This window comes from Fukomys damarensis, unplaced genomic scaffold (genome assembly GCF_012274545.1).
Source record: "Fukomys damarensis isolate Sample0158 unplaced genomic scaffold, DMR_v1.0_HiC HiC_scaffold_25, whole genome shotgun sequence".
Taxonomy (NCBI): Eukaryota; Metazoa; Chordata; class Mammalia; order Rodentia; family Bathyergidae; genus Fukomys; species Fukomys damarensis.
The window spans coordinates 19,284,785-19,304,599 of NW_022900937.1; the positions used below are offsets into that span (position 1 = coordinate 19,284,785).

The 19,815-nt window shown below is 40.4% G+C and overlaps 1 protein-coding gene across 1 annotated transcript; it reads left to right on the forward strand.

Annotated features, from left to right (window-relative positions):
* The first annotated feature begins 6 nt into the window (after positions 1-6).
* Positions 7-13,431, forward strand: Fem1b (fem-1 homolog B). Its single transcript, XM_010643306.2, has 2 exons — positions 7-338; positions 9,984-13,431. Exons 1-2 carry the CDS (start codon positions 91-93, stop codon positions 11,617-11,619), a joined length of 1,884 nt encoding a protein of 627 aa, XP_010641608.1. The 5' UTR covers positions 7-90; the 3' UTR covers positions 11,620-13,431.
* Positions 13,432-19,815: the final 6,384 nt, after the last annotated feature.

Sequence of the window (19,815 nt, forward strand, 5' to 3'; positions counted from 1 at the left end):
CAGATCTGAAGTGCTGGCGGACGCGGCCTCCGGGGGCGCAAGGCGGCAGCAGCGGTGGCGACCAAACGGGTGTTGGAGTTGGCGGCGGCCATGGAGGGCCTGGCTGGCTATGTGTACAAGGCGGCCAGCGAGGGCAAGGTGCTGACTCTGGCCGCCTTGCTGCTCAACCGGTCTGAGAGCGACATCCGCTACCTGCTTGGCTATGTCAGCCAGCAGGGAGGGCAGCGCTCCACGCCCCTCATCATCGCGGCCCGCAACGGGCACGCGAAGGTGGTGCGCTTGCTGTTAGAGCATTACCGAGTGCAGACCCAGCAGACCGGCACCGTCCGCTTCGACGGGTAGGTACATCCCGGCTCCAGCTTCCCACCAATTCATGGGTCCTCTTCTCCTTCCCTCGCCCTCCATGTGGGTACGCACTCCGTGCAGATTTTTATTTGCCAAGGCGAATGCTCCATTCCACGTTTTGCTGCCCATCCCTGTCTCTTAATTCCTTTTCTGGGCGGGTTCACTAGATTGTGAACCAGCAGGATGGAAGGGCGGCTGCGTTCCCAGGTTTTAGCTTTATCTGTACTGGGCTTCCTAACCGAGATCAGAAATTAACAAGGTCAGCAATTAAAATTGAAGATCCTGTAGAGTTATTTGGACACCTGGCTCTCTGACGTACAAAGCGAGTTGGCTGGTAAATGTTCAGAAGGTTACTGGGGCTTTTAATCAAAATAGGCCCCTAGAACCACCAGCAGCTGTAGCCTTTTGAGGGATTTTCACGAGGCTACTCAAACCTCTCTAGACACGATTGAGTCTTTCCACCTTGCTGGGGGTAGCGCTGGACCTGCTGTAGATGATGATGCCATTGTTAATTACATGTTACACTGTGATGTTGTTAGGAGGCTTGATCATTTACTGTTACTGAAGATGGGGGTTTCAGAAATTGATGTCACAACTTAACATCTGTCCTGAGTTAGTTGTACATATTTTGGGTATGGTAATGAACACAGAATGGTCAGTTTTGACCTTATCCTCTTTTCTGTGCGGAAGGATTATGAAATGTCTTACAGATTATGGCTGATAAAAGGTTTTGCTTCCTGGATTGTATTTGTTTTTCTTTATTCCTACCAATACATAACTATTTTAGCATTTTCTTCTTTTGAAGTAGGTGGGATCCAAATGTAAGACGTATGTTTAGTTTTTGTGCTTCAAAACCACCTGGTTAAAACCTGATTCAAAAAGCATTTCTTCTTAAAAAAAGATGTTAAGGGCAATGTTAAATTTTGGTTGATATAATGAAAGCAATTTATTCTGGTTTAGATGAGTGGAAAATATTTCTGAGTGTTACATTTTAAACGACATGTCAGCCTTGGGTGGTGGCTTCTTTCTAGGACCACTTGTGTAGATATTATATGGTAATCCAGTTCGTGTTTGCTTTCCTTCTCCGGGTGGCTTCTGTGTCCTAACTTCCTGTATTCTCTCAGTCTTACCCGCACCTAGAGAAGGAGTGCTGCGAGTGACCCCTGAGCCTCAGTACCTTTTCAGCTCTACAAGCACCTGTATCTTCTTGATAAGAATGTCTGCAGCAGCAGATGTGGGGAATTAAGGAGCTTGCTGAGGTCTTTGTGGATAAGGGAGAACAGTTGGATTTAAGGCGCGCTGAGGTCTTTGTGGATAAGGGAGAACAGTTGGGAGAGGAAATAGTTTTCTAAAGAATTTAGAATGGCTTTGCTTGCCGCTGACCTCTTGGATCATCAGAGAAAGCTACTTTGAGGTGGTAAAAGAACCTGAGGTGACTAGAATTGAGGTTGTTTAGTGGTTTACCTTGTCCGGTATTTTGTACTGGACAAATGAAGGGATTCAGTGAGCAAACGTTTATTGAACACCTACTGTGTGCTGGATTCTGTGATAGGGATTAGTGTGCAGAGATGAATGACACAGTGTTCCCACAATGGAAGGTGATGAAAGAGAGAGAAGTAGGCACATAAATGAGTAATTGCAGATGCTATGACATTTAAACTCATGGAAATCTTTTGGCCTAGCGAGGGAGGACAGGAGGGGGAATACTCAGCTTTTCATGGGAGAGTCAGGGAAGACTTCACAGAGGAGGTGACATTTGAGCTGAGTTTAAAAGATGATGTGAGAAAGAGGGATATTAGCCTGGTATACTTGCAATGACAAGCATTTCAGTGCTGTCTAAAGAAGAGATTCAAACTGGGGCAATTAAGAGAGAGATTGTGGGGAGACTGGAGAGGGGTGGAGATCAAATTGTGATGGCCCTTGCATAAAATACCAAGATTGAAATTGGTGAACTGCAGTTTCACAATTTCCAACTTTGTGCCTTCTGGAATCTATGTATAATCTGTCTAGCTTATGGATTATTTCAATTATGAATGTATTATGTTAAAGTATTCAGTATTTATTTTATTTATTAAATGCCTGTCGGAGTCCTAACCCTGTGTCACATTCTATGAGTGTACAGAAGAAATGTAAGGTTTCTACTTTTGAGTTTACCAATTAATAAAAGAGAAGAATTAAATTTGTGGGCACCTTGCTGCCTACTCACACCAGAATGTGAGATTATATTGCTGTTTATCCCAGTCAGTTTGGCATTTAAAACCAGAAAAACAGTTACTAGCAAATGTGATGGTTTCTCTTTGCCCTCATTGCAGACACTGTGACAGTGTGGGCCTGAGCGGTATTAACAGTATGACTCTCACTCATCCCTTGGGGGCTGCTTTTTGTTTTGTGCTGCTGGGAATGGAACCCAGGGCCTCCAGCACCTGAGGCAAGTGCTCCCCACTGACCCACCTCCCCAGCCTTGGAGTGGCCTTGAAGTACTTAGTTGGTCCCTCTAGGGTAGATTCATTAGTGTTTGAGACCTGTGGCCAGGTGGGGGTGACAAATTGTTCTTCTGTGCTGAGGTAGATTAATATTTCTAATTTTTAGTTATTTGCATACCATCATTTCAAGTTTTGGCCAAATTAATCATCATCTTGTTAATATTTTTATTTAAAATGTCTCTGATGTACTTGACATTTGTCTTTTTAGAATGTCTTTTTAGCTTCATCTCATACAAGTGTATCTGTGTAATTATTTGATGTGTGACTTTTTTGTGTGTATAAGAGAGATTACATAAAAATAGCCACTGTTTTAAAATAGATTTGGGGGTGGGAGGACCTGGGGATCAAACCCAGGGCCTCACACATGCTGGACAAGCACTCTACCACTGAGGTACACCCCAGCCCTTAAAATAATTTTTAAAGAAAAATCTGTGTTTCATCTAAAAACTTTGAGTACCTTAGGAAACTCAATTCAAAGTAGAATCTCAAGAAAGAAACCACTGCCTGGATTAAGCACCGTGTTGATAATTTGAGTCCTTCACATTTTTTAGAAGCAATATTTGAGATTATTTTCCTTATGGCTTAACTTGCACACCAAAATTGACAGGTAAGTGGACAAGAAAATCACATGAGTGGGGAATGAAAGAATGTTTGGTTGGAGAACAGGCAGTTGCTCAGTGTTGTGGAAATGGCAGAGAACAAAGAGGAGGCGTCCTGCAGCCTGGAATGCTGAGCAGGTGTGGGTTGTAAGGGCCTGGCTGCTGTGTGCAGATGTTGCTGGGATTGCCTGTCCTACAGAGGTTTGCTGCTGTGACTGGGGGAGCGCAGCACTGGTGCAAATACCCAGGCTTGAGCCCCTCCTCTTCAGTGTTGGTGCTAGTGCACAAGGGCCCAGGTAGAGGAAGAGGACCATAATTTGGAAGGCCTTTGACGGAGCTGTACTTTGAGAAGTCATTTCTGTAGTTTGTTACTAGCGAGTCACTGGAAATATGTATTTCAAGGAACTACATTTGAGCCAGTAAATGATTTTAAGGAATTTGGTGAAAGTACTGGTTTTATATATTAAAAATTTTTATTTCCATTTCAAATGCTTGATCCAGGTGTTTCTATTTCAAATTGAATCAGGAAATTGATTAATTTAGCCTTGTGATAAGAAATGTCTCTCTCTCTCACTCATTCTTGGTCCTTTTTTTTTTTTTTTTTTTTTTTTTTTTTTGTGGCAGGGTCTTGCTAAATATTCTAGGCAAGTCTTGAACTCTAGATCCTTCTGCTTCAGCCTTCCAAGTACTGGGATCCCAGGTGTGCACCATCCTACCTGGCACTTGCTCCCCACTCTCTGTGTACTAGGGATTGAACACAGGACACAGGCCCTCATATATGATTGTCAAGTGTGTACCACTGGGCTACATCGCCAACCCTTTTTATTTTGAGACAGGGTCTGTGTTGCCCATGTTGTCCTTGAACTTGGATCCTCCTGCCTCATCCTCATAGGAACTGAGGTACACTTAGGTAGCTGGATTGCAAGCATGAGAAATGTCTCTCATTGTGAAAACTTTCTGTGATCTGATGCATACTTATTGTTTGACAAGGTTAATATCACATTACAGTTTTTAAAATTATGAAACATAATAGAGAATTTGCATTACAATGTGGACTGACACTAGAAAAGTCATTGTTTTTTTTGTTTTTTGTTATAAATGATCTATTTTATTAGTTGCTAATATTTTATTATATCTTTTTTTTTTATTGAGTTTATTGGTACATTTAGGGATACAGTACAGTTACATTCATTGTTGGGATCATGTACCTTTACATGGCAAGTCTTGATTCTCATTTTTATCATCTTTTCATTCTCTCACATTGTTTTCTTTTCCCTTTTTGTTCTTCCCCTACGTATCACACCTTCCCTACACCTTTAAAGTCATTGTTTTATATCGTGTTTCTTTCATAGGACTTAGTAAATATTGCAGTAAGTTCATTATATCTTTAAATGCATTTGGTATTTTGTTTTGAAGCGATGTAAGTTTAGCTAGATTTTATAGGCAGGAATGTGACAGATAAGTTTATGAATTACCCAGTCTGACCTTAAACTTGTGATTGTCCTGCTTCAGCATCTCGAGTAGCTGGAATTACAGGTGTGCACTGCCGTGACTGGCAGGTAATTATAACTTTTATGAGGATTCTGTCATCAAAGGGAAATAATGGAACTTGTTGGACTATACCAAGAAAAATATTAAAATGACCAAATAGTTTCTGGTATAAAAATCCAATGAAGGGACTAGGGGTGTAGCTCAGTGATAGAGCGCTTGCCTGGCATGCATGAGGCCGTGATTCAGTCCAAGTGAAGTACATATTTGTAATTAATTTTCATTTTTATAACATAGATTTCCAAAGTTTGAGGTCAGAAATACATTCCAACTTTTGTCTCCATTTTCATCTTTAAAAGGGTTGGTTATACTTTAATTACTAATGTGTATAAGTACCTATTTAAGGTAACATTTCTGAAGTTTTAGGTAGTCTGGATTCATATTATACAATGTGAATATTTTTATATTTTAAAAACCAGTGCAAAGAAACATTGTTATTAACCATGTAACTATAACCATATATTGCCTGTGTATTTGTTTATTTGGTAGATGACCTTAGTAATCAGTTTGAAAAAATACACTTTAAATGGAAATAAATCTTTGAACCATAACATCGTGCTTACTTCATTTGATGCAGTTTATGGTACTTGGAGTACTTTTGTATATCTGAGCTCCTTTAGACCTCTTAGCTCTGTGCTGTAAAATAGTAGTAGTATCCGCTTAGTAGATGTTTTGGTGTGAGGTTGTTTTGAGGATTAAATGAGATATATTACATACTAAGCAGTTATTGTGGTGCTTGACACATCTAAGGTATTTGATATAAATTATTTGTATTTATTTAAACTTCTCTTTAAAGTCATTTGTGCCTCTTTTGCTTTTAATTACATATTTTAGATATGTCTAGTAAAGCACATGAATCTAAAGTGAACATCTTTGTGATAGCTTTCTAGTTCAAAGTCTAAATTATTCTAATCACCCCAAATTTCCCCGTGTCCCTTCTCTCAGTCATTCCCCTCCTCCCCCAGTATGATTGTTTGGACTTCTGTTACCACAGATTATTCTCCCTGTACTTGAACTTCCTATGAATGAAATTAGACAGTTTATTCTTGTGTGTTTGCCTGGTTTTTCTGCATGACCCATTATCCATGAGATTTAGCATGTAGTTTCATCAATAATTTCTTGTTTTAATGCTGTGTAGTGTCCATTTTTCTTTTAATGAGTATTTGGTTTTCAGTGTTTGACTTATGCAAACCCTGGGAACATCCTTGTGTATGTCTTGGTGAGCGTTTGCAGTAATTTCCCTTTGGTGTCTCAGGGAGTCTTGAAGTAGACATGGAGGTAACTCACAGCCACACAGCTTGCCCACAGCTTGAGCCAGCTACGTTCCTTCCCGCAGTTTCCTCCAGCAGTGAGTTTCAGTTGCTCACATCCTGGTCCACGCTTAGCATTGTCCTTTCAGTCTTCATTTCATTCACTCTCACGGGTGTTATTGGTCACTGTTGGTTTCAGTTTGGATTTTCTGGTGAGAAATTCTTTTGAATGTTTTTGTATATTGGCCATTACGGTATTTTGTGAGGTATACTTGTCAGTTCTTTAAGCCATTTCTTAAAAATAGTTTGCCTGATTTGATTTGTCACATATGTTTATTGCAGGTGTCTTCTCCCAGTGGGAGGATTGCTTACTCTGTTTCAGAATATAGTAATGTCTTTTGATAATTAAAAGTTCTTAATTTTACTGAAGTGTAATAAGTCATTGAGTCTTTTTTTCTTTTGTGATGTTTTTAAAATTTTGTTTAAGAATATATATTTAGTTGCTTCAGCATTATTTGTTAAAAAAACCTCTTTACTGGAATTTCACCAGAGCTTTGTCACAAACCCAGTGACTATGTGTGAGTCTGTTTCTGAAGGTTTTTTTTTTCTGTTGATATATTGTTTTGTCCTTGTACCAGTGCACTTGTCTTAATTATCTTGTTCTCAAACTTTATTTTTTTCCTCAAGATTATCTTGGTTGCATTTCCATATACTTTTTGGAATTGCCCGTTCACTTTCTATACCCATGTGCATGTGACACACACAACTTGCTGGGATTTTGATTTGAAATCTATCAAATATGTAGGTGATTTTTGTGAAGAATTTAAATCTGAACACTATTAAGTCTGTTAAACTATGAATCCAGATTACTTCTCCATTTATTTAGGTTTTCTTCTATTTACCTGAGTACTGTTTTGTAATTTCTAGTGTGTAAGTCTTGTACATTTTTCATTGGTTTATTACTAGATATTGATATTTTTCTGATGCTGTTGCAAATGGTATTTTTTGGACAGTGAAATACTTTTTATTGAGCTCCATATGTAATCATGACAAAAATGTAACAAATTTTAATTAAACTGGACTGTTGCAAAAGTCTAGTTAGAACTATTAAAGCATATCACTGCCATAATATGTTACCTTACTACTGCTGGATAATTGAATCCAGGGCCTAATAGGCAAGCACTCTCCCACTGAGCTACATCCCCAGGTGTAGTGATTCTTCATTAAAAAACAAAAACAAAGCCTAAACAATTAAGTAAAGCTTTTTTTTTTTGGTGGTGTTGGGGATTGAATTCAGGGCTTTGTGCACTGAGCCAGATCCTACCCCAAATTTCATTTAAAAAAATTTAAAAGAAACTTCAGAAAGCTTCTGTTTTTTTGGAGGAATATTTTATGTACAGGAAAATGCACAGACTCTTAAGTGTTCAGATTGGTGAACATTTTTCCCTAATCTCCATCTATGAGGTTGCCACCTAGATAAAGGAATTTCTAGTATTGTCAAGCCCTGCCTCTCATTATGCAGTTGAGACTGACCTGGAACTCACTATGTATCCCAGGCTGGTCTCGAACTCACAGCCATCCTCTTGCCTCAGCCTCCGGGATTACAGGTGTGCGCCACTGCCCCATGCTTCCCAGCCCTTTCTTAATTTTATTTTGAGGCAGGTTTTCACTGATTGCTGAGTTGCCCAGGCAGAGCTTGGACTTGCCATCCTCCTGTCTCAGCCTCCCAGAGTACTGGCATTACAGGCATGTGCCACCATGCCTGGCTTCAGGCCTCTTTTGAGTTAGTGTTACCCCCTTATAGTTGGTTACTAAGGAGGCGTTTGCTTAGAAACATTGTGTCATTTTTTTGAAACTTAAGAAGTAATTGCCTGATTTGTTATAAAGTAGTTTATTTGTAGCAAAAGTGATGATGGGTGGCTTTTTGTGGTGTTAACTAGGAATGAACCATAATATTTATATTTTTTAGTCCATTTTGTGCTGCTATAACAAAATAAGCAAGGCTTGGGGATTTATAAAGAATGACTATTTATTTCTCACTGTCTGGAGGCTAGAAGGTCCAGGACCAAGGTGCCAGCAGGTTCACTTTCTGGAGAGGGCTGCTTCTTCCTGAGGGGAGGAGAGTGTCGCTGCCTCTGTGAGGATGGAGGAGCCCCAGGCCCCAGCCCCAGGGCACTTTGCAAAGGCCCCTTCCCCTGATGCCATCGCATTGGAAGCATCTGGATGTGGGAGGCACCATCCCAGAAACTACTCTTTTTTGTTTGTTTGTTTGTTTGTTTTTGTTTTTTGAAACAGGGTCTCACTATGTAGTTGAGACTGACTTGGAACTCACTATATAGCCCAGGCTGGTCTCGAACTCACAGAGATCCTCCTGCTTCAGCCTCCTGAGTGCTGGGATTATAGGTGTGTGCCACCACGCCCGGCTAGAAACTACTCTTTTTTGCTTCATGGGAGATAAAATTTGACCAAGCCACAGTGTAAGTCCTTAGAGCGAGGAGCTCACTAGTAAGATTTTTGGCTGCTCTAGTGAGTGATGCTTTGACTTCCCTTTAACATTTCCGCATATACTTACTGGTTCTGGCACAGTGGATCTGAATGTTCAACAAATGTCTATTTTTTTGGTCTTAGGGTCAGTACAGTAGTAGGATTAAATTGGGGAAATGAGATGGGCGAAAATTAAAAGTGGAAAGTTGGAAAAGATTGACTTCCTAGCAAGAGACTAATTTTGTGTGTTAAGTAGCAAACATAGCACATGCAAGATACTCAGAAAGCACGTGATAAATTTGAAGCCACAAAATCCAGTCGTGTCGGGGAAGATACCTGTTTGGTTTTTCCAAAAAACTAGATTTTTCCTGCTGTTAATATTTTTTCCCCATAGTAGTTTGCTTGAGGAATGCATAGATACACATGGTATACAAATACACATGTACACATACATATTTTAAAACTTTTAACTTGGGGTATAACATACTCAGAAAAATGCATTCATTGTAAGTGTGTAAAGTTTCACCAGGTGGTCATTGAGTTGATGAAGTCGCTGACTGAGCGCCACCCCAAAGGCAGTGGTATCTTGACATCTAACACCACAGCCTCCTCCGGGGTAACTGGTACCTTTGTGCTAACCCTGCAAACAGGTAACTAAATGCCATGTTACAGGTGCTGGATTCCCCTGGCTGCTTTTGCTCAGTGTTGTTTATGTGGTCGATCTGTATTGTATGGAACAATAACTTGCACTGTCATTGCTATAGTAGAGCAAGTATAATTTTGATTTGCTTAGGAAATCTTAGGGGAAGCTGATCTGCTTCATTGTTTTTTCTTAAAGCACAATCTAACACAGTGTAAATGTAGAGATCGGAGTTGCTTTCCAGATTGAGAGAAACTGCTGCCTGGAGGCTTGTGAGGAGGCTGGGGGCGGAATGGGCTGCAGTTTTAGAGCACTCTCACCTTAGTAGCAAGGATGTTATAACCTTCACCCTGTTTTTTGAAATTTTACTGTTGCTACTAAAAAAGTGATTGTTTTAGTTTTTAAAAAATATGTACTTTGGAAATAACAGTGATAATGATTTATTTATTATGCTCATAGTAAGTACAAGTACTATGCAGAGTGCTTTGCTGAAGTCACTTGTTTTTGTTTTCACTGAAACTGATGTTTTGTTAGTGTTCTGGAGAGCGAGGTCTGTCTGTGCAGATGAACACACCCTTACACTGAAGTTGGGGTGCATGGCCTCTTTGTCTAACTGTGTTCTTTTCACGTGTAGGTATGTCATTGATGGTGCCACTGCTCTTTGGTGTGCTGCAGGAGCAGGACATTTTGAAGTTGTTAAACTTCTGGTCAGCCATGGAGCCAACGTGAACCATACCACAGTGACTAACTCCACCCCTCTGCGTGCAGCATGCTTTGACGGCAGACTGGACATTGTGAAATACTTGGTAGAGAATAATGCCAACATCAGCATTGCCAACAAGTATGACAACACCTGCCTAATGATTGCAGCCTATAAGGGACACACTGACGTGGTCCGATACCTTCTAGAGCAGCGAGCTGATCCCAATGCAAAAGCACATTGTGGAGCCACGGCGTTGCACTTTGCAGCGGAGGCCGGGCACATAGATATTGTGAAAGAGCTGATCAAATGGCGAGCGGCGATAGTAGTGAATGGCCATGGGATGACACCGTTGAAGGTAGCTGCCGAAAGCTGTAAAGCTGATGTCGTGGAACTGTTGCTCTCTCATGCTGACTGTGACCGAAGAAGTCGGATCGAAGCTTTGGAACTCCTGGGTGCCTCCTTTGCAAATGACCGCGAGAACTATGACATCATGAAGACCTACCACTATTTATACTTAGCCATGTTGGAGCGGTTTCAAGATGGTGATAACATTCTTGAAAAAGAGGTTCTCCCACCAATCCATGCCTACGGGAATAGAACTGAATGTAGAAACCCTCAGGAACTGGAGTCTATTCGGCAGGACAGAGATGCTCTTCACATGGAAGGCCTTATAGTTCGGGAACGGATTTTAGGTGCTGACAACATTGATGTTTCCCATCCCATCATTTACAGGGGCGCTGTTTATGCGGATAACATGGAATTTGAGCAGTGTATCAAGTTGTGGCTTCATGCCCTGCACCTCAGGCAGAAAGGCAACAGAAATACCCACAAGGATCTTCTGCGATTTGCTCAAGTTTTCTCACAGATGATACATTTGAATGAAACTGTGAAGGCCCCGGACATAGAGTGTGTCTTGCGGTGCAGCGTCTTGGAAATAGAACAGAGTATGAACAGGGTAAAAAATATCTCTGATGCTGATGTCCACAGTGCCATGGACAATTATGAATGTAATCTCTACACCTTTCTGTATTTAGTGTGCATTTCTACCAAAACACAGTGCAGTGAGGAAGATCAGTGCAAAATTAACAAGCAGATCTATAACCTGATCCACCTGGACCCCAGAACTCGTGAAGGTTTCACCTTGCTGCATCTAGCTGTCAACTCTAACACCCCTGTGGATGATTTCCACACCAACGATGTCTGCAGCTTCCCAAATGCACTGGTCACCAAGCTCCTTTTGGACTGTGGTGCAGAGGTAAACGCTGTGGACAACGAGGGCAACAGTGCCCTGCATATCATTGTCCAGTACAACAGGCCCATCAGTGATTTTTTGACCTTGCACTCTATCATCATCAGCCTGGTGGAAGCGGGCGCGCACACGGACATGACAAATAAGCAGAACAAGACTCCGCTGGACAAAAGTACAACCGGGGTATCGGAAATACTGCTTAAAACTCAAATGAAGATGAGTCTCAAGTGCCTGGCTGCCCGAGCAGTTCGGGCTAATGACATTAACTACCAAGACCAGATCCCCAGAACTCTTGAAGAGTTTGTTGGATTTCATTAAGTGACTGGCTATGTAAAATCGTTTAATGTGGTGCTAAAAAGTAAAGGACTTTAATCACAGACAATAGAATTATGTGTTCATAAGTTGTGCTTTGCTTTCTACCCTCCTTCCTTTCAACCCACCCTCCCCTTGTTCTGTCTTTGGTCTTCTTGCCTTATAAGGTGATTGATTTCAGACACACTTTAAACCAAGCTACATTGTCAAGGAGTAACTATAATCTAAGGGGTTTGGCTGTCGGTTTCTTATTTGTCTTTTTTTAAAAGAAACAAATATACAGTACTTTGTTTATGTAATAAGGGATGTTTATGATTTCAAGTTTATACTGTTTTAACAGCTGCCTACAAGTCTTTCTGTTAAGTCTATGTCAGTAGTTTTCCACGCAGCAGTTTGAGGATTGCATGATGAAAAAGAACCAAAAAGGAACCCTGAAAGCAATGGGAGGTCCAGGTGTTGTGCACATGTACTGTAGTCTTCACTCTTCTGTCATGTATGTGAGGGAGGTGACACATTCTGACAGCAGGAGGACTTAAAAAATATAGCCACACGATAACCTGAAAAAAGTGCTAGTTTAATAATACCTGCAGATTTAGAAAATTGAATCCATTGCATCGTGCTGAGTACTGTGTTCAAAGTGATAATTCTCAGAGAAGTTTGAGGGGCTCTGCCTTTAGGCTTGAATTTTCTGGAGTCTGTTCTAATGTACTTAGTCTAAGTTGCATCCAGCTGCATTTGATTCACCTCATAGACATTATGAATGCTGTGTTTCCTTATGACATAAATTATCACCATATAGTCATGTATTCTCTTTCAGTGCCCCCTTCTCCATTTCCTCATGTGTTAAATCTTAAAATTTGGATACTGCTTTTCCAGAGGGCATTGTGCTTCCCTAATGTGTTTATGATTGATGAAAAGGAGCCAGGATATTTTTAAATGTGTACACTTTTTAGTCCATTATAAGAGGTAGAAAAATCACTAGTCTGGTGTGTATACAAAATTTGAATGTTTTTGATGATGAAAACAATTCTCAATGCCACTTGAAAGGTATTTTGATGGAGCTGCAGAATTTTCTACCACAAAATGTCAGTTATTTTGACAGGCTGTACAGAGGTCTTTGTTTTCTTGTTTTAACAGTTAACATTTCAAACTATCTAAAAGAGCATTCTGTGATTAAAGTGTAGTAGGAATTCAAACAAAAGGTACTCACCTATTTCTATTGATGTTAAAAATGATAATGAAAGTAAAGTTAGCTGTCTCTCTAATTTTCTCTCTAGTGCCAAACGAATGCCTTAGCTACTCATAGTGCATGGTACTGTAAGTGAAGACCTGCAGCTTTTTTTGTTTAATGAAAAGCATTCTAATGATGTAGCAGCATCAAGTATAAACTTTAAAACATAAGATTTTAATTACCATTTCACATATGGATATCACTTTGTGAAATATAAGAGAAAGGTTGCAGTTGGATCAGTGTTAAAACAATGACCAAGCCAAAATCCGCACCTAGGGCCTTAAATAGAGATAACCCCATGAGATGAAATGCTTTTTTGTAGGGTGGAAGGGGAGACTTTAAAAACTTCCTCCCCAGGGATGTATGATACAGTTGCTGTTTTTCTACTGTGCTTCTTCTTGCTTCAGCTAGGAATGTTTTGATGGTAAATCCTGTCATGGTAATAAATTTCTGTTTGCCCAACCTGAGATTTTAAGAGGAAGGTTTTCAGGATGGCCTAAAGGGAGGCATTAAAATGAGCCCTGGCTGGGTGTGGTGGAACATGCCTGTAATCACAGCACCTGGGAGGCTGAGGCAGAAGGATCCCTGTGAGTTTGAGGCCAGCCTGGGCTACATAGTGACTTCAAGGCCAGCCTGAATTACATAGTGGGACCCTGTCTCAAAAACAAAAAAACAAGAACAACAACAACCAAAAAACCCTAATCTGGATTATTAACTGACCTTGATCTTCCTGGTGTGAATTGAGGAAATACTGTACCTTTTTCTCTGCATCTACTAGAAAATGCACTTCCCAAAGGTCGGTGAACCATGGCTTTCACAGCTCAGGTCAGACTTTATTTTCATACTACTAGGCCTGCATATTTTGACAGTCTGAGGAATGGCTTGATACTTGGTATTCAGTTGGTTCCATTTTTAATGTATATGATTTTTAAACACTCAAATTATCAGATCATGCATGTTTTAATAACACATTTCATTCCCTTGGCTGCCATGGCCAGCACTATTTTAGACATTACTCATTTATAAAATGAGTATAATTATATGTATATTTACAAACATCAATTTAATGACAGTTTAGAAGGGAAGACTGAAAGCTGGAGAAAGTAAATCCTGCTGGTTGAAATACTGACAAAGTTGGAGAAAGTGTGAAGACAGCAGAATAAACTATGAACTGTGCTAATGGTAACTGGATTAAAAAAAAGCTATAGTATAGTAGTATATTGTGCCCTGTCTTGCTAAGGATTTAATTCTCTTGTAGTATCAATCCAGATACCCATTATGAAAGATAAAGCCATTCTTAAAACAGTTGACCTACACGCCTGTTTTTTACATTTTTTAATAGAATTATTTAAAAATGTTTAGCCAAATCCTTCAAAAACAATTTTTTAAAGGAAAATAAATAGCTAAGAAAGGTGATATAGTTCTGCATCTCAGCTCACTGAGAATGCCAAGCTGTCTTCATCTTGTAGCCCTTTTTACCTTTGATGTTTATTACTGGTAGAATTATGCTTTGCATTGTAACTCTTCCTTGATAGTGTTACAGATTTGCTCAACACTTCTCTGTCCTGCTTGGGAATTGTCATGTAAATCTGGAGTAACTACAGACTCTGGTGGATGCTTTCATTTACAAATCCTGTGAAACTGGGTTTTTTGCTTTTAATGGAGTTGAAATTGAATTAGCGTTTACATAAGTCAAGGAGTGGGCAGTAGATCCATCCCTCAGTTGCCACAGTTGAGGCAGCAACTCTGAATAAGACTACTTTAGACTATTCAAGCAGGAGCATTTCTTTATTTTTATTTTAGAATTGGGCGGCATGAGGAGTGAGTTGCTGGACCGTGGGTTACAGTCTGCTGGTGCAGAAGCAGCCTGACTAGTGAGTAGAGCATGAAAGTGAAGGCCTGCCTCTTATGGTAGATTTTCTGTAAGACAGAGATGTTCCTTTTCAGGCCAGACAGCTATGTGAGTGCACAGATGAATACTGTTTCTCACTGACCATACTGTAATGTTAAAAGGGAGTAAAGAACACAGAACTCTGCCTTTTGCTGTATTAAAATATTTAGTCCGAAAGATTTTAAGCTGTGTTCATTGGTACTCCGAAAATGCGCAGGTGTTTGTTCTGCAGATCATCTTGAGAGCAGTGAGCGCCTCATCATCTGTGTCACCACTGCAAGGCTCTCTGAGACCCTTGTTGGAGGCTCCCCCAAACCTTCAGGTGGCCCAGGTTGTACTGTGTCCCCTCCCCCAGATATAGGACCAGAAACAAGTACTGCTCTGATAGTGGTGGTAGGTTCATTTTTAGCACTGTAAAGTAAAAGTGGTCTGGTCCTAGGTGTGTGGAGTGTACCTTTGTGTTGCTGTACAGGGCAAGGACGGTGACTTGATGGTTTTGGGCATATCTTTCTGTGTGTGCAGGGGTGAATGTTGTTAAATTACAGCTCCTCTAGGGGTGAGTCATGTGACGCACGGCCTAAGCAGAACAATGAAGGAGTGGTGATGCAAGATCGCCAACTGGCGCAGTGAACAGGTTTTTGTATCTATTCTTTATCAGGTGTTGTAAAATTTGTGCATGGCCTTTTTGTGGTTGCTTAGTAATTGGTAGAGGAGAAGAGAGGGGAAAATGCCTTGGCTTTCCTAACCAATCTTTTCAGAGGTACATGGTGGGGGAATAAAACCTGACTGGCTGAACCCATTGCAAAGATCCTGCCCTTTATACTATTCACCCCATTCGGCAGACCTCCATGTAGAGGAGCTAGCTACCTTGTTGTATTCTAGTAATTCACTGTGATCTATAACAAGCCAGTGATGTCATTCTGTCGTGCACTTTTGTCAAACCATTTATGTGACTTTAATAAACATAGTAAACTTGCTGATTACACCAGAGGTCTCTTAGTGATTTTATATATTGCATGCATGGCATTTCTATTTGAGTTTGACATGTAGAGTCATTTTTAATTTCATGGCAATCGACAGTCCTCATAGCTCAGCTAATTTGAAACTAATGATCTTACTTTGTAAAAGGAAAAATGGTGTTTGTGTTCAGTAAATGTTTGAAAAAAAAAGCCTACTTGGAAGTTTGTGTCTTTTTTATTCAGTGGGAGATGATCTTTTCTGGAGTTCATTTTTTTAAAAAAAGTGGCTGAAGTTATACATGTGTTTGGAAAAAATTCAGATATTATATCCAAACAGTAAAAAGAGAAGTTCTATTCCTATTTCTCTCCATTTTCCACTTGGATCTGCAGAGGCAACCACCATTAACACTTCAAAAAGTAGCTTCCCGGAATTTTTTGGTACGTATATGTATTTTTCTGGAAATGAATTTTATCCTTTTTATCAATTACTTTAAATTATATACAGTATATAGGTTTCTTATTTTTGTTTTAAATTATCTATTTATTTTGTGTGTGGGAATTGAACCCAGTACCTATGTATGCTAGGCCATATTGCTGGTCCTCCATAGGTTTTTTTAAAAAAATAACTATAGGGCTGGGAATTTAGCTCAGTGTTTCTGCCGCCTGCTTTACAAGAATAAGGATCCAAGTTTGATCCCAGGTACCATAAAAACAAACTATAGCATTTAATTCTATGATGGATTTAAAACTTACTTAACTAGATTGCATTGATAGACCTTTGAATTTTCAGGGTTTGGTTTGGTTGTGTTGCTGGGCCCCAGCCTTCACATTGAGCTGTATCCCCAGCTGTGTCAATTTTAATTTTGAGTCAGGGTTTCAGTGTGTTGCCTGGGCCTGGCCTGCTTCCTCAGCCTCCAGGCCTGGGGTATGGGCATGTGCCTGCACACCTGGCTGGGCTTTCAGTGTTTGCTATTCCAAGTAACCCTGTGGTGCACATCCTTATGTAGACTTTGTTCAACAAATTCATTCGTAGCACTGGAAGTTTTGGTTAAGGACTGTATTCAAAGTACTGAAGCGGTTATTCAATTACTTTTCAACTCCCTGTACCTTTCCTGATATCATATAATTACCTCATTATTTAGTTTTTGCCATGGTAATGGAAAACTAATAGTTTGTAATTTTGGTTGTGTTCCTTTGTCATGAATAAGGTTGAATGCTTTCATATATTAATTTTGTATTTCCTTTGTTTGCATTTGACTTGTGGTCTTTTTCTTACTGTTAGAAATCCTGTGGAAGTTTGAGGAAACTTTCTGGTTTTGTTTTTACTTCAAATATGGTAATTTTGTGTCAGATTTATCGATCCATTGATCAGGGCTTTGACCTGATCTACATCCCCAGTCTTTCTTTTTACTTTTTATTTTGAGCTAGGTTCTTTCAAAATTGTCCAGGCTTGAGCCGGGTGTGGTGGTGCACACCTGTAATCCCAGCACTCGGGAGGCTGAGGCAGGAGGACCACTGTAAGTTCGAGACCAGCCTGGGCTACACAGTGAGTTCCAGAGCAGTCTGAACTACATAGTGAGACCCTGTCTCAAACCTCCCCCGCAAAAAAAATTGTCCAGGCTGGCCTTGCATTTGTGATACTCTTGCCTCAGCCACATGCGTAGCTGAGATTACAGAAGAAATTTAACATTTTTATGTAGTCAATTTTATAATTTTTACATGGATTCTGAGTTTTGTATCCTGTTTGTCAGGCTGTCTTTATTCCAAGAGCATAGCATCTTTTTTTTTAACCTCTATTTTCTCTGAAATGAAGCTTTCATGGCTTCTCTTACCCCTTTCCTCCCCTTCATTGTTTTAATTTTTTTGTTTGTTTGTTTGTTTTGTTTTTGGTACTGGGGATTGAATTTGGGACTTTGTGCTTGTGAGGCATGCGGCAGAACCACTGAGCTAAATCCCCAGCCCTGTTTTAATTTTTACAGGAATTTACTCTGATGAAGATATTCAGCTAGTTAGCGACCTCTTAATTATTTCCTGTTGATTTTAATTATAAACGAAATCCTCATAACGTAGTTGGATCTCTTTCTGGATTCCCTAGTTTGTTGATCTGGAAGCGTGGAGCTCTGAGGAATGATGTTTGATATCAGGTTCTGGTTCTGCCACTTTGTAGCTCTGTGATGTTGGGCAAGTCACTTCTCAAAGCCTTAGTCTCTGTAAATGCAGGCGATAGTACTGTGTAACTTGGACTTTTCGATGAGCAGATGCGATAATTAAAATGCACAGCATGGTGCCTGACTTACACGGAGGTGCCTGGGAAATGTTAGGTGTTCCCTGTTGGGCTTACAATTCTTCATTTATCCTTTTTTTGGGAGGAAAGGCAATCTTTTTCATTATTGTATATATTCTTTTCCCTATAAACTTTGGTGTCATTATGTTAAGAGATTATTTTATTTAGCATTAAATCAGGGGATTAATTTAGGGAGACCTGGCACCTCTCCAGTTGAGCATTGTTATCCAAAAGACAGCTATCTCCATTTAGTTGTCTTTTATTTCTCTGTTCAGAGATTTTTAAGTTTTTAAAAAATTTTAATTTTGTGATGCTGGGAATCACAGGGCCTTTGCATATAGCTATATCCCTGACACTTTTTAAAATTTTTTATTTTGAGACAGGGTCCCTTCTAAGTCACTACATTGCCCAGGCTGGGTTTGAACTTGCGATTCTCCTTACTCTGCTTTCCAGAGTGCTGGGGGCCACCATACTGGCTGTGAGGTGTTTTCCATTATTTCCCATTGTATGATTACATGTATCTTGCATTTATCATAATTAGTTTTCTTTTATGCTTTTACATTTTAGATGTTTTTATAAAGCACCTTAATGGATTTCCCTTTAAAAAACTTTTTTTTTAAGTTGCTGCTTCTGGATGTCCCTAGGTAACACTGTCATTTGCAGGTAATAATGTTGCCTTCTCATTTCTTGTATCCAGAGCTCCTATTTCTTTTACCTAATCCCAGTGGTTAAAATTGCCAGGAGAGTAAAGATGCTGGGTGCTGTTGGAGCCCATGCTTGGCACGTGCTTGTTTTCGGATTCAGGTACAGGATGGCCGTTCCATGTAGTGATCCACAGGAGTGTAGAGTGTAACCCTGTCCTGTTTTAGCTGAGCATGCTGTGTAGACAGAAGTGCTGTGCCTCCAAGGTCACACAAAGACTGTCAGGGCATTGTTGTCCCCGTGCTCAGTCTCTGATGGGTTACTGCTGCCCTGCAGGGACATCCAGACAGGCTTTCATGCGTGCATTTTCTGTATTTCAAGCAGTGTCTGTTGTATTAAAGTAACATGACCAGGCTATTGACAGTCGTATACAGTACTTGACCTAGATAATGTCAGTGTGAGATACCAATTTCAGTGGTTCATCAGATCTTTCTGTTACTCAAGTTTAGACCAAATGACATTTTTCAAATTTGCCTGTTTTCCAAGTCTTTGTGCTCATTCCTTTGGTGTGGAACTTGTCTCAGCTAGTGGGAACACCTGGAAAGTCAGTGCTATTCGAGTACTTCCTGTGTGCCAGGCCCTGTGCTAGGGATGATCCCTGCCCTTGACAGGCTCATCACTAGCTGGTTGACAGCCTTTTCCCAAATACGGTTTTCTGTTTTTCCTCAGATTTTAATTTCCTTAATAAAAATGTGTATTTTAAATTCTGATTTGGGCCTTCTGAAAATTGTAGAAAATATCATTGACTTGCTGCACGTTTTCTGTTGTTTCATATGCAGTATCAGAGAGACCAGACCAAAGGATACACATGTCCAATTAGGAAGGATGACCACGGTACTGTGTGGTGCTCCTCCTTTTATAAGAGAGGACTATCTGCTTACCACCCTCCTGGAGCCCAGCATGTGTGCCAGGCACTGCTTGGCCCGTGTCTTGCTGAAGTTTCAGAGCCTGGGTATGAGGCTTCCTGCCCTCTGTCTGCACCTCCCTGGCCGATCTCCTGTGCTGCCCTTTGAGGTCCTTGTGGGAGCTGTTGCCCCACTTCAACCTTACATTGGAGCCATGTCATGCTACAAAAGCACGCTGCAGATTTTGTGGTGGACAGCTGGGCTTGACTGCCCTTTGAGAAGAGCCTGGT

Coding starts and splice junctions, on each gene's coding strand:
- Fem1b (XM_010643306.2), top strand. CDS start 91: ATGGAGGGCCTGGCTGGCTATGTGTACAAGGCGGCCAGCGAGGGCAAG. Junction 339..9,983: donor GGCACCGTCCGCTTCGACGG/GTAGGTACATCC, acceptor TTTCACGTGTAG/GTATGTCATTGATGGTGCCA.